Source organism: Vidua macroura, chromosome 3 (genome assembly GCF_024509145.1).
Source record: "Vidua macroura isolate BioBank_ID:100142 chromosome 3, ASM2450914v1, whole genome shotgun sequence".
Classification (NCBI taxonomy): Eukaryota; Metazoa; Chordata; class Aves; order Passeriformes; family Viduidae; genus Vidua; species Vidua macroura.
In genome coordinates this window covers 38,820,308-38,837,677 of record NC_071573.1, presented here as the reverse complement: position 1 = coordinate 38,837,677, position 17,370 = coordinate 38,820,308, and the positions used below count along the sequence as shown (strand labels likewise).

The following is a 17,370-nucleotide window of genomic DNA, read 5'->3' as shown; positions in this document are numbered from 1 at the left end:
AACATGGTGAGGTCCAAAATCTCTGCCAATGCCACCAGTACTGGACAGAGTAAAAAGGTGACAAACTCTTGAAATTTCTTTGAAATGTATTCCTCTGAAAGGAATGAAAACATCTTTGCCCAAAGATAGTTAATAAGTGAAATTCTAGGATCATGATGCTGATACAAGGGGTCAGTCTTCAGTGGAATGACTTTGAAAAGCCTTTTATTTATCTTTTCTACAACATATACACTTTCTTTCCCTATTCATTGTGTTAAAGAACGCAGTTGATTAGAGACTACTTACACCTCTCCTCATCAGACTCTGGGCCATCAATGCAGGAATGGGAGTATCCGAGATATCTTTCAGTCATAAATTCTAAAATTAAACCATGCAAACGTTCTGCCTTTGTCTCTAGCTATTCACTTCACCTTATCCAGAGGTGGAAAAAGCTTCTTCTTGACCAACTGGCCTGTGTTCCTCTTCCTCGTTCTCCCTGACACACTTAATTTGATTTTTCTCATTTGCTGTTCTGATTCACTGCTGACATCTCATTTCTCCTCTGCTGGAAGCTATATTTCCTCAGTCACTGGTACAGTGTTTTTGGCTCTGTGTAGCTATAAAAAAAAAAGGTGGTTGTATTTGGAGGATTTGATTATTTTGTCATTTTAAAAAAGATATTTTAAATTAATCCTTGTTCACGTGGTTTTGTAGTTCAGTGTTTTTACACTAGATGTCAATCTACTTGCATATGTGGAAGTTACCATGTTGTGCCTTCTAGATATTTCTCTCAGCAACTCCCCTACAAAAATGCTGCTTTCCATCTACTTTGCAGGGGAATCAATGCCAGGAGAAAAGGAATGAGTTGAAATATTGATTTTCTTTTGGTAGCTGATGTTGAACAGGACTTTAGCAAATAAGACAGCAGTTTTGGGGTTGTCAAGTGTAATTAAAATCACTTATTTCAGTAAAGCTGGTTGACAGCTTTAATGGGAAATGAAATTTCAGCCAATGTACAGAAACTTGATCCAGGTCTTATTTCTTAATCTTTCCCCCTCTTTTCAAACACCATTCAGGGTTTGATTGAAATGAGATCTCTGAATTTAAAAAAGCATTTCCCACCTTGCCATTGCAGACCCAGTGCTCCAATGAATTGTTTAGGAATAAATGGACCTAATTCCTGCTAGGAATGCAGAATTTAGTGAGTGATGTGGAAGTTTCTTGTCACAGAGCAACTAATAATTGTTATTAGCTGCTGTTTAATATATAACTCCTCATTAAATTAACCTCTTCCCTTGTGTTACCGCTTCAGTTCTGTGATCTTTTCTGCTTCTTCTGAGAGGCCCCAGAGTATAGAAGCTATTTTTTTCCTAGTCAAGCAGTGTTTAAAATTTGTTTTAATTTGTATTTGTGAAAGATGAACCAAGATGATGTCTTATGTTATGCTGTAATCCTATATTTATTAATTTTTATTTTTTGGATTGCATATAAGTGCCTTATTAATACAGTTTTCCAGGATTTTCTTTAATAGACTAAAAATTCTATTTCTGGTTCATCATTGAAGAACCAAACTGGCTGGAACTTCTAGTCATTTGGAGAATTATATTATTTAGAAATCAGTTTAAAAAGGGAAGGAATATATTCAACACAGCAGCAAAAGAGAAGCCAGACAGAGCATCATGGCTTGTTAAAATAAATTTATATAAGAATTTTAAATATGCAGAGACTTGAGGAGTTTGTTCTTCTTCATCATGAAGTTGATTTCTGATGAAGAGTGAGACAGGTCTGAATTTCTTTGACCCAACTTTAACTTTTTAATTATTGTGAGGTTTTTTTATTCTAAAATATTAAAAGGCTTTTTGGTGCCCAGTCCCACTTGGTAGCTCAAAATGCTTTTGAACTTCTGGAAAATATAAATTTCTAATTTAGGATTTTTGAAGAGTTTACTGAAGTCCTGGGTTTTTGACTGGAGGTTCCTGAACAGTGTACGGGAGAAGGTGACCTTCACAATTATGCATAATTTATTTTGTGTTGTTTCATAGGGCTGAATATCAGCTCAAGAGACATAAATTTGTGTGAAACAGCTGCTAAAATGGTGAATGTATATAAAGTAATAATTAATGAAGAATAATTTGCTTTACCAAAAATCCTTTTGATGTAGCTGGGATGATTTGTATTCTCTAGCCTGCAACAGTTTCTTTGTCTGAAAGAATTTTGCCATAAGGGAAGTGTTTTGCATTCCTTAGCAAACACAATCTCTCCCAGGATTCATTGAAATGCCTTGAAGAACTGTAAGTAATAAGTAATTGCTTGATACCTGGAATTTTCTTTGAAACTGTATTTTTTAAAAAAAAACATATCAGAAAAGGCTGCAGTTTGAATGTTGCATAGTAACATCATGGAACACATTTAGGTCCTCTTTATCACATTTTACTTAAAAATCCCCAGCTTTGAGCTCTGTTGCTTTGGAGCAGCCTACAAAGTGATTTTTATAGAAGCACAGGAGTGGAAAGTGTACCCTGTTCTTTGATTCTCTTCCATGTGTGAGGATGGGGATCAAAAGGAAAGCTTGGTCCTTGTCACCTGTCACTTGGTGTCCCCTCACACATTGGAGCTGTACTGCCTCTCCTACAGACTCCTCAGCAACCAAGGAACCTCCTCAGGAGGTTTGGAGTGCTGCCCTCATTTTCCATAGACTTCTCCTGCCAGCCTGCTGGATATCAGCTCTGTGGAGAAGGTCCTGGGGATCCTACTGGACACCAAGATATCCCTGACCAGCAGTGCTGTGGGGGCCAGGAAGGCTGATGGGACCTGGAATGTATTGGAAGAGCATTCCCAAAAGGTCAGGGAGGGAATCCTGCCCCTCTGCCCATCCCTGGGAGGCACATCTGGAGTGCTGTGTCCAGTTCTGGGATCATCAGGACAGGAGGCACAGGGAGCTCCTGGAGCAGGGCCAGCGATGGCTGCAGAGATAAAGAAGCGGCTGGAGCATCTCTGTGCCCTGGAAAGGCTGAGGGAGCTGGGACTGTTCAGCCTCCAGAGGGGCCCTCAGCCCAGGTGTCCCTGTCTGCAGGGGCCAGGCTCTGTTCCAGGGGGGCCAGCCATGGCACGATGAACAGGCAGGAACTGATTCCATCTTGACAAGAGGAAGAACTTCCTGGAACAGTTTGTCCAGAGAGGCTGTGAAGTTTCCCTCTCTGGAGATGTTCCAGAACCAGCTGGATACAATCCTGTGCTGTGTGCTCTGGGATGGTTGGACTGAGGCACTGTGGTCCCTTTTCACCTGACCCATCCTGGGATTCTGATTCTGCCTATGTTGATGCATGTTGTGGCTGTTTTGAGCATAAAACCAGCGGATGTAGAGCTCAGGTGTTGTGGAGAGCTGTTGCTCTGCTTTGATTTCTGCAGATTTAGGCACATGTCTTGTTTATACTTACTCTTTGCCACATTTCACTCTGCTCTAAACCAGTTTTGTAGGTTTCATCTGTCCTTTTTGCTGAGTTCCTAAGTGATCATTGTGCCAAGCAGCAGAGTGCTGGGAACATACAGCTGTCACTTAAGGTGTGCAATGGACTCCAGATATGGCAAGGTAGCCTTGATTTGTAAAGGTGGTGAAGAGAGACAAAAAGGTTTATCCACACAGAACTGAATGAGAAAGCTCCTCCTTACTCTGAATTAAGTGCTCTCTGCACCCTCTTTAGTGTTTCTGCTTGGGTCTGGTGTTCAGCCAGGTTTCCATCAGAGTTGTGTGGCTGCTCTGTTTAAATGTGACAGCTTTGAGCTGCTTATGGTTCATGTTAAAGCTTCAGCCACACAACCATTTTTGTCCCATGTGCTTGTGGTAAATGTAATTGTGTTAAAATTATACATGCAGATAAAGGCCTGAATTGTTTATGCATGATTTTCTGTTCTGGTAATCGATTGTCCTTAGGGTTCTCCCTGTTTGTTTTCTAATTAGTCTTGTAAGGGTTGTAAATGTGTTCAGGTGGAATAAAGAGGTTTTATTTTCTGCCCCGTTGCTTCAGGGTTTGGTCAGTTGCTGTTTTCTGGTCACACCAGCCGTGTATCATTTGTGTACCTGGGAACAATGTATGTTGTTTCCTAATAAAATCAGTGGTTTGTGTTTTGTGAAAGGTAGGGAATTGTCATCCTGTTACCAGTTCTTGGGAGCCATCCAGCATTTTGGATCTGTGAGTGCTGTGGGATTTGGAGAGAATCTGCTCCAGCAATTCAGAGCTCTCATTCTCTATCTCTAAATACAGGGAGAGGAGTCAAAGTTTCATTTAACCAGCATCTACAACTTGATTAGCTGGGCAGGTTTTTCTCTCTGTGTTTTTATCCTTTTGCTGCTGCTGCAGGAGCAAGGCAAAGCAGGAGATATTAATATTTAATGAAAATTTCTGGATCTCAACCATAATCGTATTACTTTTTAGCTGGAGGTGTTGCTTCTTGAAGTTCCTGCTGGATTTCTTTGTCTGAGAAGTTCAGCCCAGATTTCTCAAGCTGGTAGACTTTATCCTTGAGTTAGTTATATTACCAGTTGTTTGGGTGTATTTGTAGGGGATCAGACACTTGGCTTAAAAATATTTATAAATTTATATACAAAATAGAAAATTATTGTAGTGGTTAGGTTTCCTAGATGGTCACTGAGCTGCTTCTTAACATACACCTTGAAGATGAAGGACTCTTAAGAACTGGACCCATCAATACTTAGGAATTTTGGAGCTTTGTCTTCCAGTATTGGGAAAGGTAAGTCATTAAAAGTGTCCAACAGTTAAAAATGGGGTGAAAATAATGATTTAAAGCTAAAATACAGAGTTTTATCTGTTTGAGAGGGTTAAAAATTGAGGAAATGCCATAGTATTTTTCTACATACTGGATTAATATATGGATAAATGAGCAAAATTGCATAAAGAGAAGGTTGTTGCTATCATGAAATCAAAGGAGAATGAAGGAACAGAAGGATTTACATCACAATAGTAGATTATCTGTCAATATTTGAATCCTGAACTTGTTTCCATTGTTTCAATAAACAAATAAATATGTAGGCAGGCCTGTGATGTCATGTACTAATTTTAAAGCCAAAACAGATGTTTTAATTAAATAAAAATCCTTTTTGCTGCTTTATATTATGGGGGAAAGTTGTTCTCTGGTAGAGATGAATTTCTTTACTTGCAGGCACTTTCCTAATAACCCTTGTACTGTTTGTCCTGTAGCAAAGGAGCTGGAGAGCCAAGTTCCATGTGGGAATTATGAACTTGTAATGCAAGGTTCTGGTTTTATTTGGTCCCTACAGTCCACACACAGAATTTCATACAAAGGCAGGAAAGTGGTTGATGTAATTTGAATTATTTATTTAATAATTTGTCAAGTTCTGTGACCAAATGCCCTTGATTGCAGAGAAAATTGATTAGGTTGTTTATGGCATTATGTGTTTAATGCTTGGAATCAGCATTACAGGTGTTCACTGGCTAACGAATTCCTAGAAGTCCTTGTTGACTGGGTTCTGACATCTGTTGACTTCTTAGTGCCAGGATTTCCAGTCTCTTCGAGGAATTTGGTTTGCCTAAATAATTGAGTGTGTCTGTTCAAGAGGAAATTTGGTGATTGGTATCTAAGACTTTGAGGGATGGCTTGTTTTAAAACTGAATGTCTTTGGAACTGGAAACCTATATATGGTTGAGAATATATTCAATGTGGAGTTGTCACAGTCAAGATTAGCTTTTTATATTTTTTTTACTCTAGGTATAAATGCAAATTTGCCCTCAGTAGGATCTATTCACACAGTAGCAGCAGTTGTGCTGCTTCAGATGTCTTTGCATGTATGTTTACTGATGAAAATTCCAGCAGAATAATCAACCAGTCATTTCTCCAAACACAGGAGAAGGAATTCAGCATGATGTAAGAAATGAGACTGACTTTGCACTCGTGTCTTAATGCTGTGTGGAATGAAATGGCAATTATTCCTGCTTGTTGAGATTATAAAGGATGAAATGATGTTTCTGTGCCTTTGGAAAGACTTCCAGTGATTCCTTCTTTTACTGGTACGCAGTCTGAGAGCCTGAAATGTAACTCAGAGGTGATATGCTCTTGATCTCCTTCCTGATCTCAGTTTGGTGGTAAAATCTGTCATATCATCATAAATATTCGTAAAACTCAGTCCTTATCTCAGGGTGGGAATTCCTGGAGGCTTTTAGTGCCTTTATCTGGAGGCAGATCTATGGTCAAGCCACTCTCTTCGTCCCACACACGCTCTGTCCTGAATTTCAGTGCAGCTGCTGTGAAGTTCATATTTAACTGATATGATTTATATAGTGTTTGGACTGTTTTTTTCTGGACAGCCAGGCAGCTTGTTTTTATAAAAAGCATGATGACACGATGAATTTTGTGAAATTATTTTTTCACAGCAGCTCCCGCAGTCATGCACTGCTAATGTTTGGAAGTTTGCATAATTCCTCCTATAAATTATTACTTTTGTTGGTTTGCTTCAAAGGTCTTGGTGTTGCCAAAAGCTGAAAACATCTTTTATTCTCTGTGCACTTAGAAATGCTCAAATAAACCATGAGCAAAAACAAAGAGCCTGAGCTTGCCTTTTGAGAGGTTTTATTCTAGGAATGCTTCTTTGTCTTCTGTGCAAGGGTTTCAGCTCCCTGCCTGTGGAAGTATTTGTCACTGGAAGCACCAAGGAACTTCAAGTTGACTGTGAAATGAGTAGAGGGTTTTTCTGAAATACTTGTACATAAATTTCAGTAAAATGAGCCACTAGTTAGATATGTGGCTTTCAAGGATTTCTTTTTTTTTTGTAGCTGTCAATTCACATCCCAAACCATGTAGCTCCTGCAGCAGCCAGACTCCATGGGAAAGCCATAGGAACAACTTCAAAAAGGGGGAAGGGAAAAAAAGAAAATGGCATGAATTACAGAAAACAAATGAGTTTGATACCTCTTGACAGCCCCTGAAGCTTGAAGGAAAAATGGAAAAAAACAGGAATATGGAGTTTAGAAACATACTTATGCTTTGTCAATAATTCTCTTCTTACCAAGCATCTCACAAAATATCAAAACCTGCTGTATATTAAGGAATTATGAGGCATAAACAACGAAATAAAACAATTTCTGCAGGACAAGATACTTATAATAATATTAACAAGACCTATTTGGAAATACTTAAACAGTATGAAATAGTCTTCCAAAGATGGTTTCTTTTGATTTTGTTATTTCTTTCTTCTGTAGTTGTAGTTCTTTGTTTAAATTTTGTAAAAGCAGACATCAGGTCTATCTCTCTGTCCCTAGCAAGTGTTGACTTTAGTAGATACAAGATGCTGTTAACTTCAGTAGAAATAAGATACTGCCTTTAGTAGAGTACTACTTTTATTCTGATTTTTTTGGAGTCTGAATCTCTCACTACCCTAACCTTGTACTGTTAACAGGCAGATTTGAAATGAGCAGGAAAATGTCCAAATCCATGGGAAATGTAGATGGAAAGATGCAACCAGTTATCCTCAATTATAATAAAACCAATCTGTTTTGTTTTCAGTATGTGGTAATTTCAAGTAGGAAGTTCCAGAGCTGCCTTGAGAAGCCAAGATTTTGGTATTTCCAGTATGGCTTCATTTTGTGGGAGAAAAGGTTCAAAGAAATCTATCTCTTGATTCATTCATTTTATCACTGTTGCAGATAAACAGGAGAATGCTTTTAGGTAAATACTCTGAAAATTAGATCTAATAAAAGCATGATGTAGTACAACACTAAACAGCAAGAACATGTATCAGATCTCATTTCAGTACTTATTAAAAGCTTTGTTTAACAATTTTTTTTAAACAAAGAGACATTGAACCAGGATGCTTCTTCATACTCTGATGGCTTCCTTAAATAGCTGAGAGCTTTAAGTGTGTTTATTTTTCCTCAGTGAGTATATCCATAGTGACAGATCATGGACCCCAGGATGGGCTTTGCCCTCAGCATGCTGTGGTGAAAAAGTATTTTCTATTTTTTAAAATATTAATAGAAAGTATGAAGCCCAACAATTAGAGATGTTGTAAGGTAGACTTTGAGAAAATCAGGTAGCCTTGGCTGAGTTATATTTGTTTTTTATTTGATATCTCAGGTGATCTATCCAGCATCCCTCCTTTTGGAGTGGTTTGGGATCAAGGCTTGAATGGCTTCGTTAGGGTGATGTGTTTAATACCTGCCTGCAGAGAGTGAAAGGATAACTTCATGGAACTTGGAAAGCCAGGGAGAAATGAAATTGAGATTAGATCTGCCAGAAATGGTATTTTGAATACAGGTGAGGTCATAAGAAAAACATGATAAAGGAGTAATGTGTTGAAGAATGAAAGTTATTTTCTTAACATAAGTGGAATACAATTCCTTGGGATGTGACTGTGGAAAGGGGTGTTTGCTTCCATAAGGTCCCTGAGGGACAGCCTGGCACATCCCATCCTGGAGCCCCTCCTGCCTCAGGCTGTTGTGTCTGGAGCTTTACCTCAAGGCAGAGCAGACAGAGGGTCTTGGGGGTTATATGATGGAAACAATAAATAATACATATCCTAGTTCCTTTCTCTGCTTTCCAGGGAATATTGTGTGTGCATCCTGTGGATGATAGGTGCAGTGTTCCCTGCCTTGTAAACACACCCTGCTGGATGCACCTCCATGCTCTGGTGTGCTGGAAATTACAAGGAACACTTGTCAAATGAGGAACAGAATCCCTGCAACATCCTTATGTTAATTTTTTTGCTTTCTGCTTGTTGGAGCTATATCTGTAATACCAAAAAAAATAGAGCATTATGAAAATAAGTCTTGATAAAGCTCAGATTTTCTCAGTTTGTAAAATTTAAGCAGACTATTAGCTAGCGGAATCCACTTGTTTTCCTGAACACTTGTGCTCTCTAATATTATGTATTTAAAACATTTTCTTGTTGCTCTTATGTTCTGAAATGCTATGTTATATGTTATATCTATGCTATATGTTATATCACAGTTGCTTTAAAAAAAGCAGTTGGAGATGGGAGGTTAAAAGGTGGGGTGTAACTGCTTCCTTGGAAAGTGTGCAATTTAAATTAACAAATTAGATCACAGAGTGTAAAATTGGGGAAAAATAGAGCTGAGCTGACAAAAAAAATTTTCAAAACTCTTGCAAACTAAGGATAAAAAGAAACCCAAAGTTCCTACTTGTAGGCCAACCTTGCTAGTTTGTGAAATATTCACAAAGGCATTTGTGAGTTTTCTTAGAGGCATTCTAGGAAAAGATAAGTTTTTGTGCTGTCACTGCAACACTGAAAATGTTAAATATTGGCCGTCAGACTTGCTCAGAGCTCTACAAGAGGATGCTTTAAAAGTGTTGATGCTTTCCTTTAAGACCTTTACAATTGGAAATGGCAACTTCTCAGTGAGCCTTCTAACTTTTTTATTTTTTCAGTCCTTTAACTATGCGAAGAGATTTGTAAAGGGGGACTTTTGAGGAAAATAGAATCCCAGTGGTGCTTGAAGGAATTCACTCCAGTTTGGCCTGGCGTTATTTTTAATTCTTGCATAATAATAAATTATTCTTCAGTGTGTCTCCTCTGAGGAGATGCAGCAAGTGTAGAACTGTGGGTGTTGTTCCTTGTGGCTTTTGTGTCCAGCTGAACCTTGGGACTGCAGAACAGGGAAGTGTTGTCTTTCAAATTCCTGACTGTGTTGATCAGCTGGACTCTGGCTCTTGGATTTCTGCCAGGCTATGTAAGGACACGGGCTTGAAGTAAAGCTGAGCTGGTCAAGTGTCGTGATTCATTGTGGCTCTGAAACGGCCAGTGTAAGGGTTTACTTAACATTTTGATGGGTAAAGTTGGTCAGAAGCTGAAGTCCTTTAGTATTTGTTCAGTCTTATATGGGTGATGGGTGCTGAGCATTAGAAAGAGCTTTTCTTTTGTTGGTGCCCTAACAGCAGCAGTTCCTCCTCATCCAAGCTTCCTGTGGCCTTGGGTTTAATAGATGTGGAATGGCAGAGAACCTTGAGTGGCATTCTGTGCAGTGGGTGGGGTTAGCCAAAATTCCCAGTCAGCCTGGGGAACCAAGTGTCCCTGTAGGGGCAGACAGATTCCAGGGAGAAAACACAATGGGCCTTTTGGCTGCTGCTGGCTTCCTGGGATGTTTACTGCTCTGGGAGACAGGACACAAGTTTAACTGGAAATTCCCTTTGTCTCCTACTTTTCTGTAGGTCAGTGTGGACATAAAAGCTTTGTTTGAGTTACTGGAATGGCTGAATTTGGGTTTACTTTCCACTCACTTCTTTACTTTGGAACAAATGACTGCAGTATTGCTGAGATTTTTCTGATAAGATCTCTGAAAGAAGCCAAAAGTGACTTGCCTAACATGGCCTAAACAAAGAGGTATGCTGATAAGTTTCAATAAAAATATACTTATGATCTCATGTTGAAATGATTAAATCCTCCTTGAAGGTTACCAAGATGATTAACAGGAAAATGCACAACAGATCTTGGCATTGTACATGACAAAACCAAAACAGCTCCAGGCTTGGCTTCTGTCATTGTGGGATAATTCCTCCTCTTTAAAGTAATAGGTGAGGACGTTTAACATAGATCAGATACCAGTGTCAGAGTGGATTTGAGGTACATAGAGCCAAATTCTCCCCTGATGCAAACTGGCCATGATCACTTCTACATTAAAAAAAAACTTGCCAATACCATACAGAATGTGATGATTAACACATAAGTCACTTTTCTCAAGTTTATAAATAGAAATTCATCACCAAAATGTGTATTTGAGGCTTACTCAGGGCCGTGTCCCACAATATCTGTAAAATCTCACATCCTGCTAATCTGCCCTTGCTATTGACATCCTTTCCAATATACCTCGAGGAAAAGCTCATTGTGGATTCCCAAGGGAAATGCTGCCCCTGAGTGCAGCAAGGAAGGAAGAAATATAAACAAATTAACAGCATTCATCTGACAGCTGTGTTTAAAAACAGAGTCAAACACCAGTTTTTATTAACTACCTTTCTCTCCTTCCTCCAACATTTCCAGCCCTTGTGTTAAATACCCAATGGGCCTAGGCATTCCTGCTGTTGGGATGCACGGAGCAGCCAGGCTCCCACACACCTCCAGGCTGCAGCTCTATTCTGGACCACCATGCCCATGCCTCAGCAGGTCCCTTCATTTCCAGCCGCCCACTGCTTGGTCTGTATCCTTCAATCCTGCTGCTTTTGCTTCCTTGCTTTAATCCTCTGGAGTAACCCCTCACCTGGCTTGGATGTGGTGGGCTCTGGTGGAGCCATCCTAATAATGGGGTTCAAATTCCCCTTCCTTGCACTTCACCTTGTTCTCAAATCCCAGTGTTTCCAACACACTTCTTTGCCAGGGTTTTTATTCTTTCTACTACTTTTTCACAACTAGAAACCCTGTAAATTTTCTTTACAATTACCTATTTTCCTGGCGGGAGGAGCAAAGGTGTAGGGACAATGGGAATGGCTCTGCAGTAAGCTGAGTAGGGAAAGGTGGGAGGTGTCTTTATGTAGAGGAATTTTGGATTTATAAAAACAAAGATTTTTGAGTAAATGTTCCTGGCCCTATAGATTATAGAGCAAAGCTTGAAAACTGTGGCAGAAGTTCTTTCCAAAAGCTCAGAAGCCAGACAGCCATGAGAGAGAATTCCACGTTTCTTCTGCTAACATTGAAATATCAGGATTTATGAAAATTGAACAGTGCTGTTGCAGAAGGCAAAAATATTTTTGGAGGGATTTTATAAATATTTGCAAGCCTGGTCTATATGCTGTCACAGATGTAAATACAATCTTCGAAAAGTAACATTCTCTGCAGTATTTATCCTAAACAAAGGGAAATATAGTGTAAACAAGCCAGTGCCGTTATTTTTTCTTCAGCTAAATAAAAGCACAGGTTTCTCCTGTTCCACTTAAGTGACACTCTGCTTGAGGTGAAGAGAGAAGAACATATTCTTAACCTGTGCCTAGTTCCTCATATATTAATGCTAGAGGGCATTTCCAGGTCCTCTCCGAGCACCACAGACTGTAAATTTCTCCAATATCAGGATAAAAGTTTGTCTTTTTGCATATAACAAAATGAACTATTGCAGGAGTAGTTTTCATATTGTAAAGAAATACTTCAGAGAATAATGCCAAGCAAGCTGTTTATTTTAGAGAGATCTGTTTTGTAGCAGAGACTGGAGTTAAAAAATAAATATTGTTCAGGAAATCAGAAAGTTAGTCTGTTACCGTAGTATTTCAAGCACAGTGGGTTTTAGGGCTGTGCCAGTGTTATTAATCATTATTATTAATGATGATACTTAGTGCTTTAGTTGACAAGATGGTGTTTGGTCAAAGGTTGGAATCTATCTGGGAGGTCTTTTCCAACACTGGATTCTGTGATTATCCTGTGTTACAGAGATGTAACTCCTTAAATAACTTTTCCAGGGAGCTCTCCAGATACCTGACCAGACTCCATTCTGCCAAGTTAACAGGTATGAGTGTTTTCCTGCTTGGAATACTGTGCACAGCTAGGCTATTTCCACAAGGATATAAACTGGGGTGGTGAAACCCCAGCTCTTTGGATGTTGTTTTCCAAGAACGTGGAGTGGCAAGGGCTCTGTTGCCTGGGTGTCAAGGCAGTGTCTCCTAGCAAGGTTTTAGTTAATGAAAGGAGAGAAGGGAAAGAGTGACAGATCAAATTGTTTTACGTTCCCCATGAACATGGGGATAGGAAAACTGTGTGGTTTGGTTGGGAAGCTGTTTCAGGAGCACTGGCTTCTCCCCTGGACAGGAAGGTTGTATATCTCAGAAATCCATGGTTATCCACAGTTAACTCAGTGGGATCAGAGCATGGCCAAGAGTGACTCCATGGACAGGCAGTGCTTGGGTTGGGGAGGAATGGTTTACAAGGGAATGGAGTGACAGGACAAGGGGGAATGGCTTGAAACTGGCAGAGGGCAGGGCTGGGGTGGGATACTGGGGTGGAATTTTTCCCTGTGAGGTGGGGTGACCCTGGCACAGGTTACTCAGAGAAGCTATGGCAGCCCTATCCCTGGCAGTGTCCAAGGCCGGGTTGGATGGGGTTTGGAGCAACCTGGGATAGTGGAATGTGTCCCTGCCCATGGCAGGGGGTGGCACTGGATGGGTTTTAAGGTCCCTCCCAACCCAAACCATTCCATGAAGTTAAACATGGTCAGCAATTACTATTTAGAGGTTAGCTCTTGTTCTGGATTCACTGGAGCAGTCATTTTGGGAATAAATCCTAAGTTGTGTGGTGTCCTCTCAGCAATGTCCTCGTTTGCTTCAGATGAGGGGGAGGGAGTCTTTGCACTCCTGAGGAGAAGTGGGAAGGAGCAGTGAATTTTAACATGGATGCTATAAATGACAAGCTAAGAGCCCAAATGCAAGTAATTGTAGCTCATCTCTACACACATGAAGAGATCTGAGGTGAATGGGAATTGAGAAGGCTGAGGAGGAGAGTGCAGAACCTTTTCTTCACTGTTGAAGAAAATAAATACCCCTAGTAGTGATGAGATTGGAGATGACATTTAACTTCTAGGAAATACTGATTTTCTGCTTTCTTGGCTTGTAAAAAATGTGCTTCTTCATAGTGCTGGTGACTGGGCTGTCCCTTGAGCAGAGAGAGGGAGATGGCTGAGGAAAGTCCGTCAATGCAGAGCTGAGCCCCAAAGTTGTTCAGTTCCCTGAACTGAACATAAGCGGAGGTATTGCCTCCTCCCCTCCCTGCTGCATTAAACAAGAAATAACACACACGTCCTGTAGAGTTTCCATGGAGCTGGGTTGCTCTAAGTGGATTTTCATAATTTCGGCTTCATCTTTATTCATGTTAAGGAGGGTATGTGGAGCTGAGAGTGGATTGTTTGCTCTGGTCAGAGTTCTTCACCCAGCAGAACCTAGGAGTTGGAAGCATCCAGGGATGAATTTTTGTTGTGAAGGCTGGACAAGGAATATGTTACTTTTGGTTTTTTTTCCAGATTAAGCTCACCTTCCAAATGAGAAGACAAAAGGAAATAGTGAACAAACTATCACATTATTTAAAAAGCAATTTCTACTATTTTCAGGAGATTAATTCAGTATTTCAAATACATGTTCTTTCTTCTCACTCAGAGACATCCAACTATTAGAGACTTCCTGGTAAATAAGCAAGAACCATTTCCAGGTTTTTTGTGAATATAAAGCAAAAGGGACTGGTCTGTCCTTATGCTTGTTTCCTTCTGTTGAAATATCCTTTCTGTCTTGAGGCTTCCAGCAGAACTGGGAAGTTGTGTTCTCCTGTTTTACTCCTGGACTCTTATTCCCATGTTCTATTCCTTACTGGAAAGGCTTCATCTAAGACAGAGGAAGGGAGGTTGTTCATTACATGCAGCAAAGAAGAAGAGGTTTGAAGAAGTAGAAGCATCTGACAGATATTTTAATTTCTCTATGCTAAAATAAAGCAAGTCACACTTGGAACATGAAATACCTGGGTCTGGTTGCTGTTTTGCAGGAAGTTTTTCCATACAGAGGCTCTTTTATTGTTGAATACACAGGCTCTTTTTTATTGTTTAATTTGAGTGCAAGTTTAGAACTGTCTGTGCCAGTGATGAGACCCATCTGTGAGAGACTAACATGATTCATGGGGAAATTATTTTTCTCTGGTAACTGGTGAAGCCCCTTGAGATGTTTGGCAGTGTTTTCTGGTGTCAAGAACTGCTTTTTAAAAGATCTTGCATGTAGGGTCTCTAGCAAGGTGTGTTTCTGTATCTCAGATGTGATATACTGATTTACTGGCTCAAAGTAATTTCTGTGCATGATTCTCATTATAAAAACATCAAAATTAAGTCTCACTGCTAGAATATTGCAGTTCACAATGCTCAGTGTGATTCTGCAAAGGATTAATTAGCTTAACCCTTAATAAGACAGCTCCTATTGTTTTCAAATCAGAATAAAGTGAATATTTATTTCTTTTTAATAATAATAAGTATCTATACTAACTTCTAAAAATTATTTGCATGGAAATATATTTCTTCAATATGGTACAGTAAAATACTTTCTCTTCTACTTCTGTAAATAAACCTGTATAAGCACTCACCTGCTGCATTTCCAGTGTTTGGGTATCCAGTTATCGAGTATATCATTCAGTATTTATTACAAATCAGTATTGCTCTGACATAATTTCTGTCTTTTTGCTGGTTTTGAACTCATTCCTTTCCAGTTCCCATTCTTTTAGTTGCCAGCAAGGAGCAAACTGGCTGTTGGGATCCTGTTTTCCTGTCTCTTTTCAGTTATCAGTGGTTTATAGGTCCTTGCTAAAAGCACAGTATTGACTCTGCAAAGGTAATTATACCTATTGGAGTATTATGAATAGTGTTTAGGAGGGATCATTGCAGTAAATCTGTTTTAGCCTTTTTGTCAGCTGTGTTTGTATGTAATATTGTGTAAATCCCCTGGAAACACTGATACCTTTAAAGAGGTTGGTTGGCTTTTAAAGGGGAAAGGGAGGGAAAACAGAAAATAACAGATTTATGGTAATTTTCTTATTGAAAGATGCTTTTTATGGCTCTTAAAAAAATAAAAGTGAATGAAGGCATGACAGAGAATAACCCCCACATGTCCAGTTCCTTTTTTGCTAACCCTCTCTTATTTTTCCTGCAGGAAATCCTGGCTGAGCAAAGTTGGAAGCCCAAGTTCCCGCATTGATAAAACAAGTTTTTCCAATGAAAAGGAGATCTCCAAGCTTGATTTCTCGGATTTCAACACTAGATACTAACAGGAGGGCACCTCACTAAGCACAAAACTCTGGCATTTCTGCTGCATGATATTTTTTGTGCCTCCATCAAATGTCACAAGAGCATCGAGATACTTTTCTGTACTAGGGATAAACATAAATGCTCCCTGTTCCCACCAAATAAGAATTCCTGGTTGCTGTGTTAGATATCTTAGCATGAATGTCAACATTTAGTGTCTAAAATGCCAATATCTAATTTGTTGCAGCTTTGAAAGACAGATAAAAGCTTAGAAGTGCTGGTGATTATTTGTGCACAATGAGACTTGTTACATACAACCAGATGGTACCTAATCTTTACACTGTGAGTCATATTTAGATGAAAAATAATAAATTTATGTTCTACTGTTTGTAATCTCACCAAAAATACATAACTACAGAACTGGATAACTTGAGAGTTCTCTGTAACAAGTCTGTTATAGACCAGGCTCTTTGTGATAATTAATAAGGTTATAGTGGTAATTTAAAATAAATATGTTGATTCAAACTAGGATTATCTAACCAGCTCTGGTTTAAAATTCTCCTTTGTAATTCAGATAAATCTTGTTCCAAGGTGAGGAAATGTGTGGCCTCTCACCCTGTTTTTCTCTTGTCTACCTGTAGCTTACATCCATGCTGACTGTAAAGCATGTTTAAATCTCTTTGCTTTTTGTTCTTACTAAAATTGAAGATTTAAGAGATTTTCCATATGGGTGTGCATTTGCTCCTGAGTTAAGACTGTGGTGGAACCTGCACCCACATCCATCATCTGAAGTCCATGGAAGTCCTGAGCTGTGGGCTTGCAATAAATCCTGGATAAGTCTGATCCATTGTGGATCCAGTTCCCATGTCCAGCGCTGTCTCCACAGGCACCCTGGAGTTAGTCAGGACTGGATCAGACCTAGATCCTCACTCCTGCAGTGCTTGTGGGTCAGGATTAGAACATTCAGGGAGACTTCATGAGGATACCGAAGCTGGTGTTTCCACTGGCTGCCCTGTCCCCCTTCCTGGGGTAGGTGGTGTCAGTTTGGGCAGCTCAACCATCTGCAGCTCATGGTTTGAATTTCAGGTAGGACATTTCCTAACTTAAACACTGCACTTCTCTATCAGTGCAAGATGTGCCTAAAAGGTATTTCTGCTCACCACTAGATTGATTCTTCTTTGGACCTTTGCGTTAATCAGTAAAATCTCCTTTCTAGAATTTGCAGGAGCTGCTTATGAATTGTTCTGTGATTATACACAAGCCCCCATTGTTGAAGTTGTGATCAATGGCTCTTGTTCAGCTGATGGTAAATGGCAAAGTTCAAGTGTAGCAGGAGCTCAATAACTGTTCCATCCTTGTGGAAAACAGTATCCTGCCTAACAAAGTAGTTTACATTTTCCTTGGAGCTACCTGGCAGAAAATACCCCCTTAGTCAAAGATTTTCCAGCCAAGTGCTTTGCTCATATTTTGAGGAACAAGGAGAGAGGAAGGCAAAAAACAAAGGAGTCATTGGATACAGAGGAAGAGCAGCCAAAAATTGTTTTAATGTGCTCCTGGGGTGGAGCTGGATGCTCAAAAGGACCTGGGGGTTTTATCCCAACTCCCCTGGAAAGGCAAGGCTTGAGGAGAGGGAAGCAGCCATTTAAAGTGCTAATTTTTTGGG

At 39.7% G+C, this 17,370-nt stretch overlaps 1 protein-coding gene across 7 annotated transcripts in view; it reads left to right on the top strand.

Moving 5' to 3' along the window:
• Positions 1-16,432, top strand: part of ACYP2 (acylphosphatase 2) — a 33,592-nt gene extending 17,160 nt beyond the window's left edge. For 2 of the 7 annotated variants that reach the window (XR_008436138.1, XR_008436129.1), the window contains 3 exons: positions 10,177-10,348; positions 12,406-12,452; positions 15,616-15,701. Coding sequence is in view for 1 of the 7 variants with exons in the window: in XM_053972610.1 (XP_053828585.1) it covers positions 15,616-15,730 (115 nt within the window). In the remaining 6 variants the exon portion in view is untranslated. Of the gene's footprint in view, positions 1-10,176; positions 10,349-12,405; positions 12,453-15,615 lie in introns of those variants that run through there. The other 5 variants (XR_008436134.1, XR_008436132.1, XR_008436133.1 and 2 more) reach the window with 5 other exon arrangements.
• The last annotated feature ends 938 nt before the right edge of the window (positions 16,433-17,370 follow it).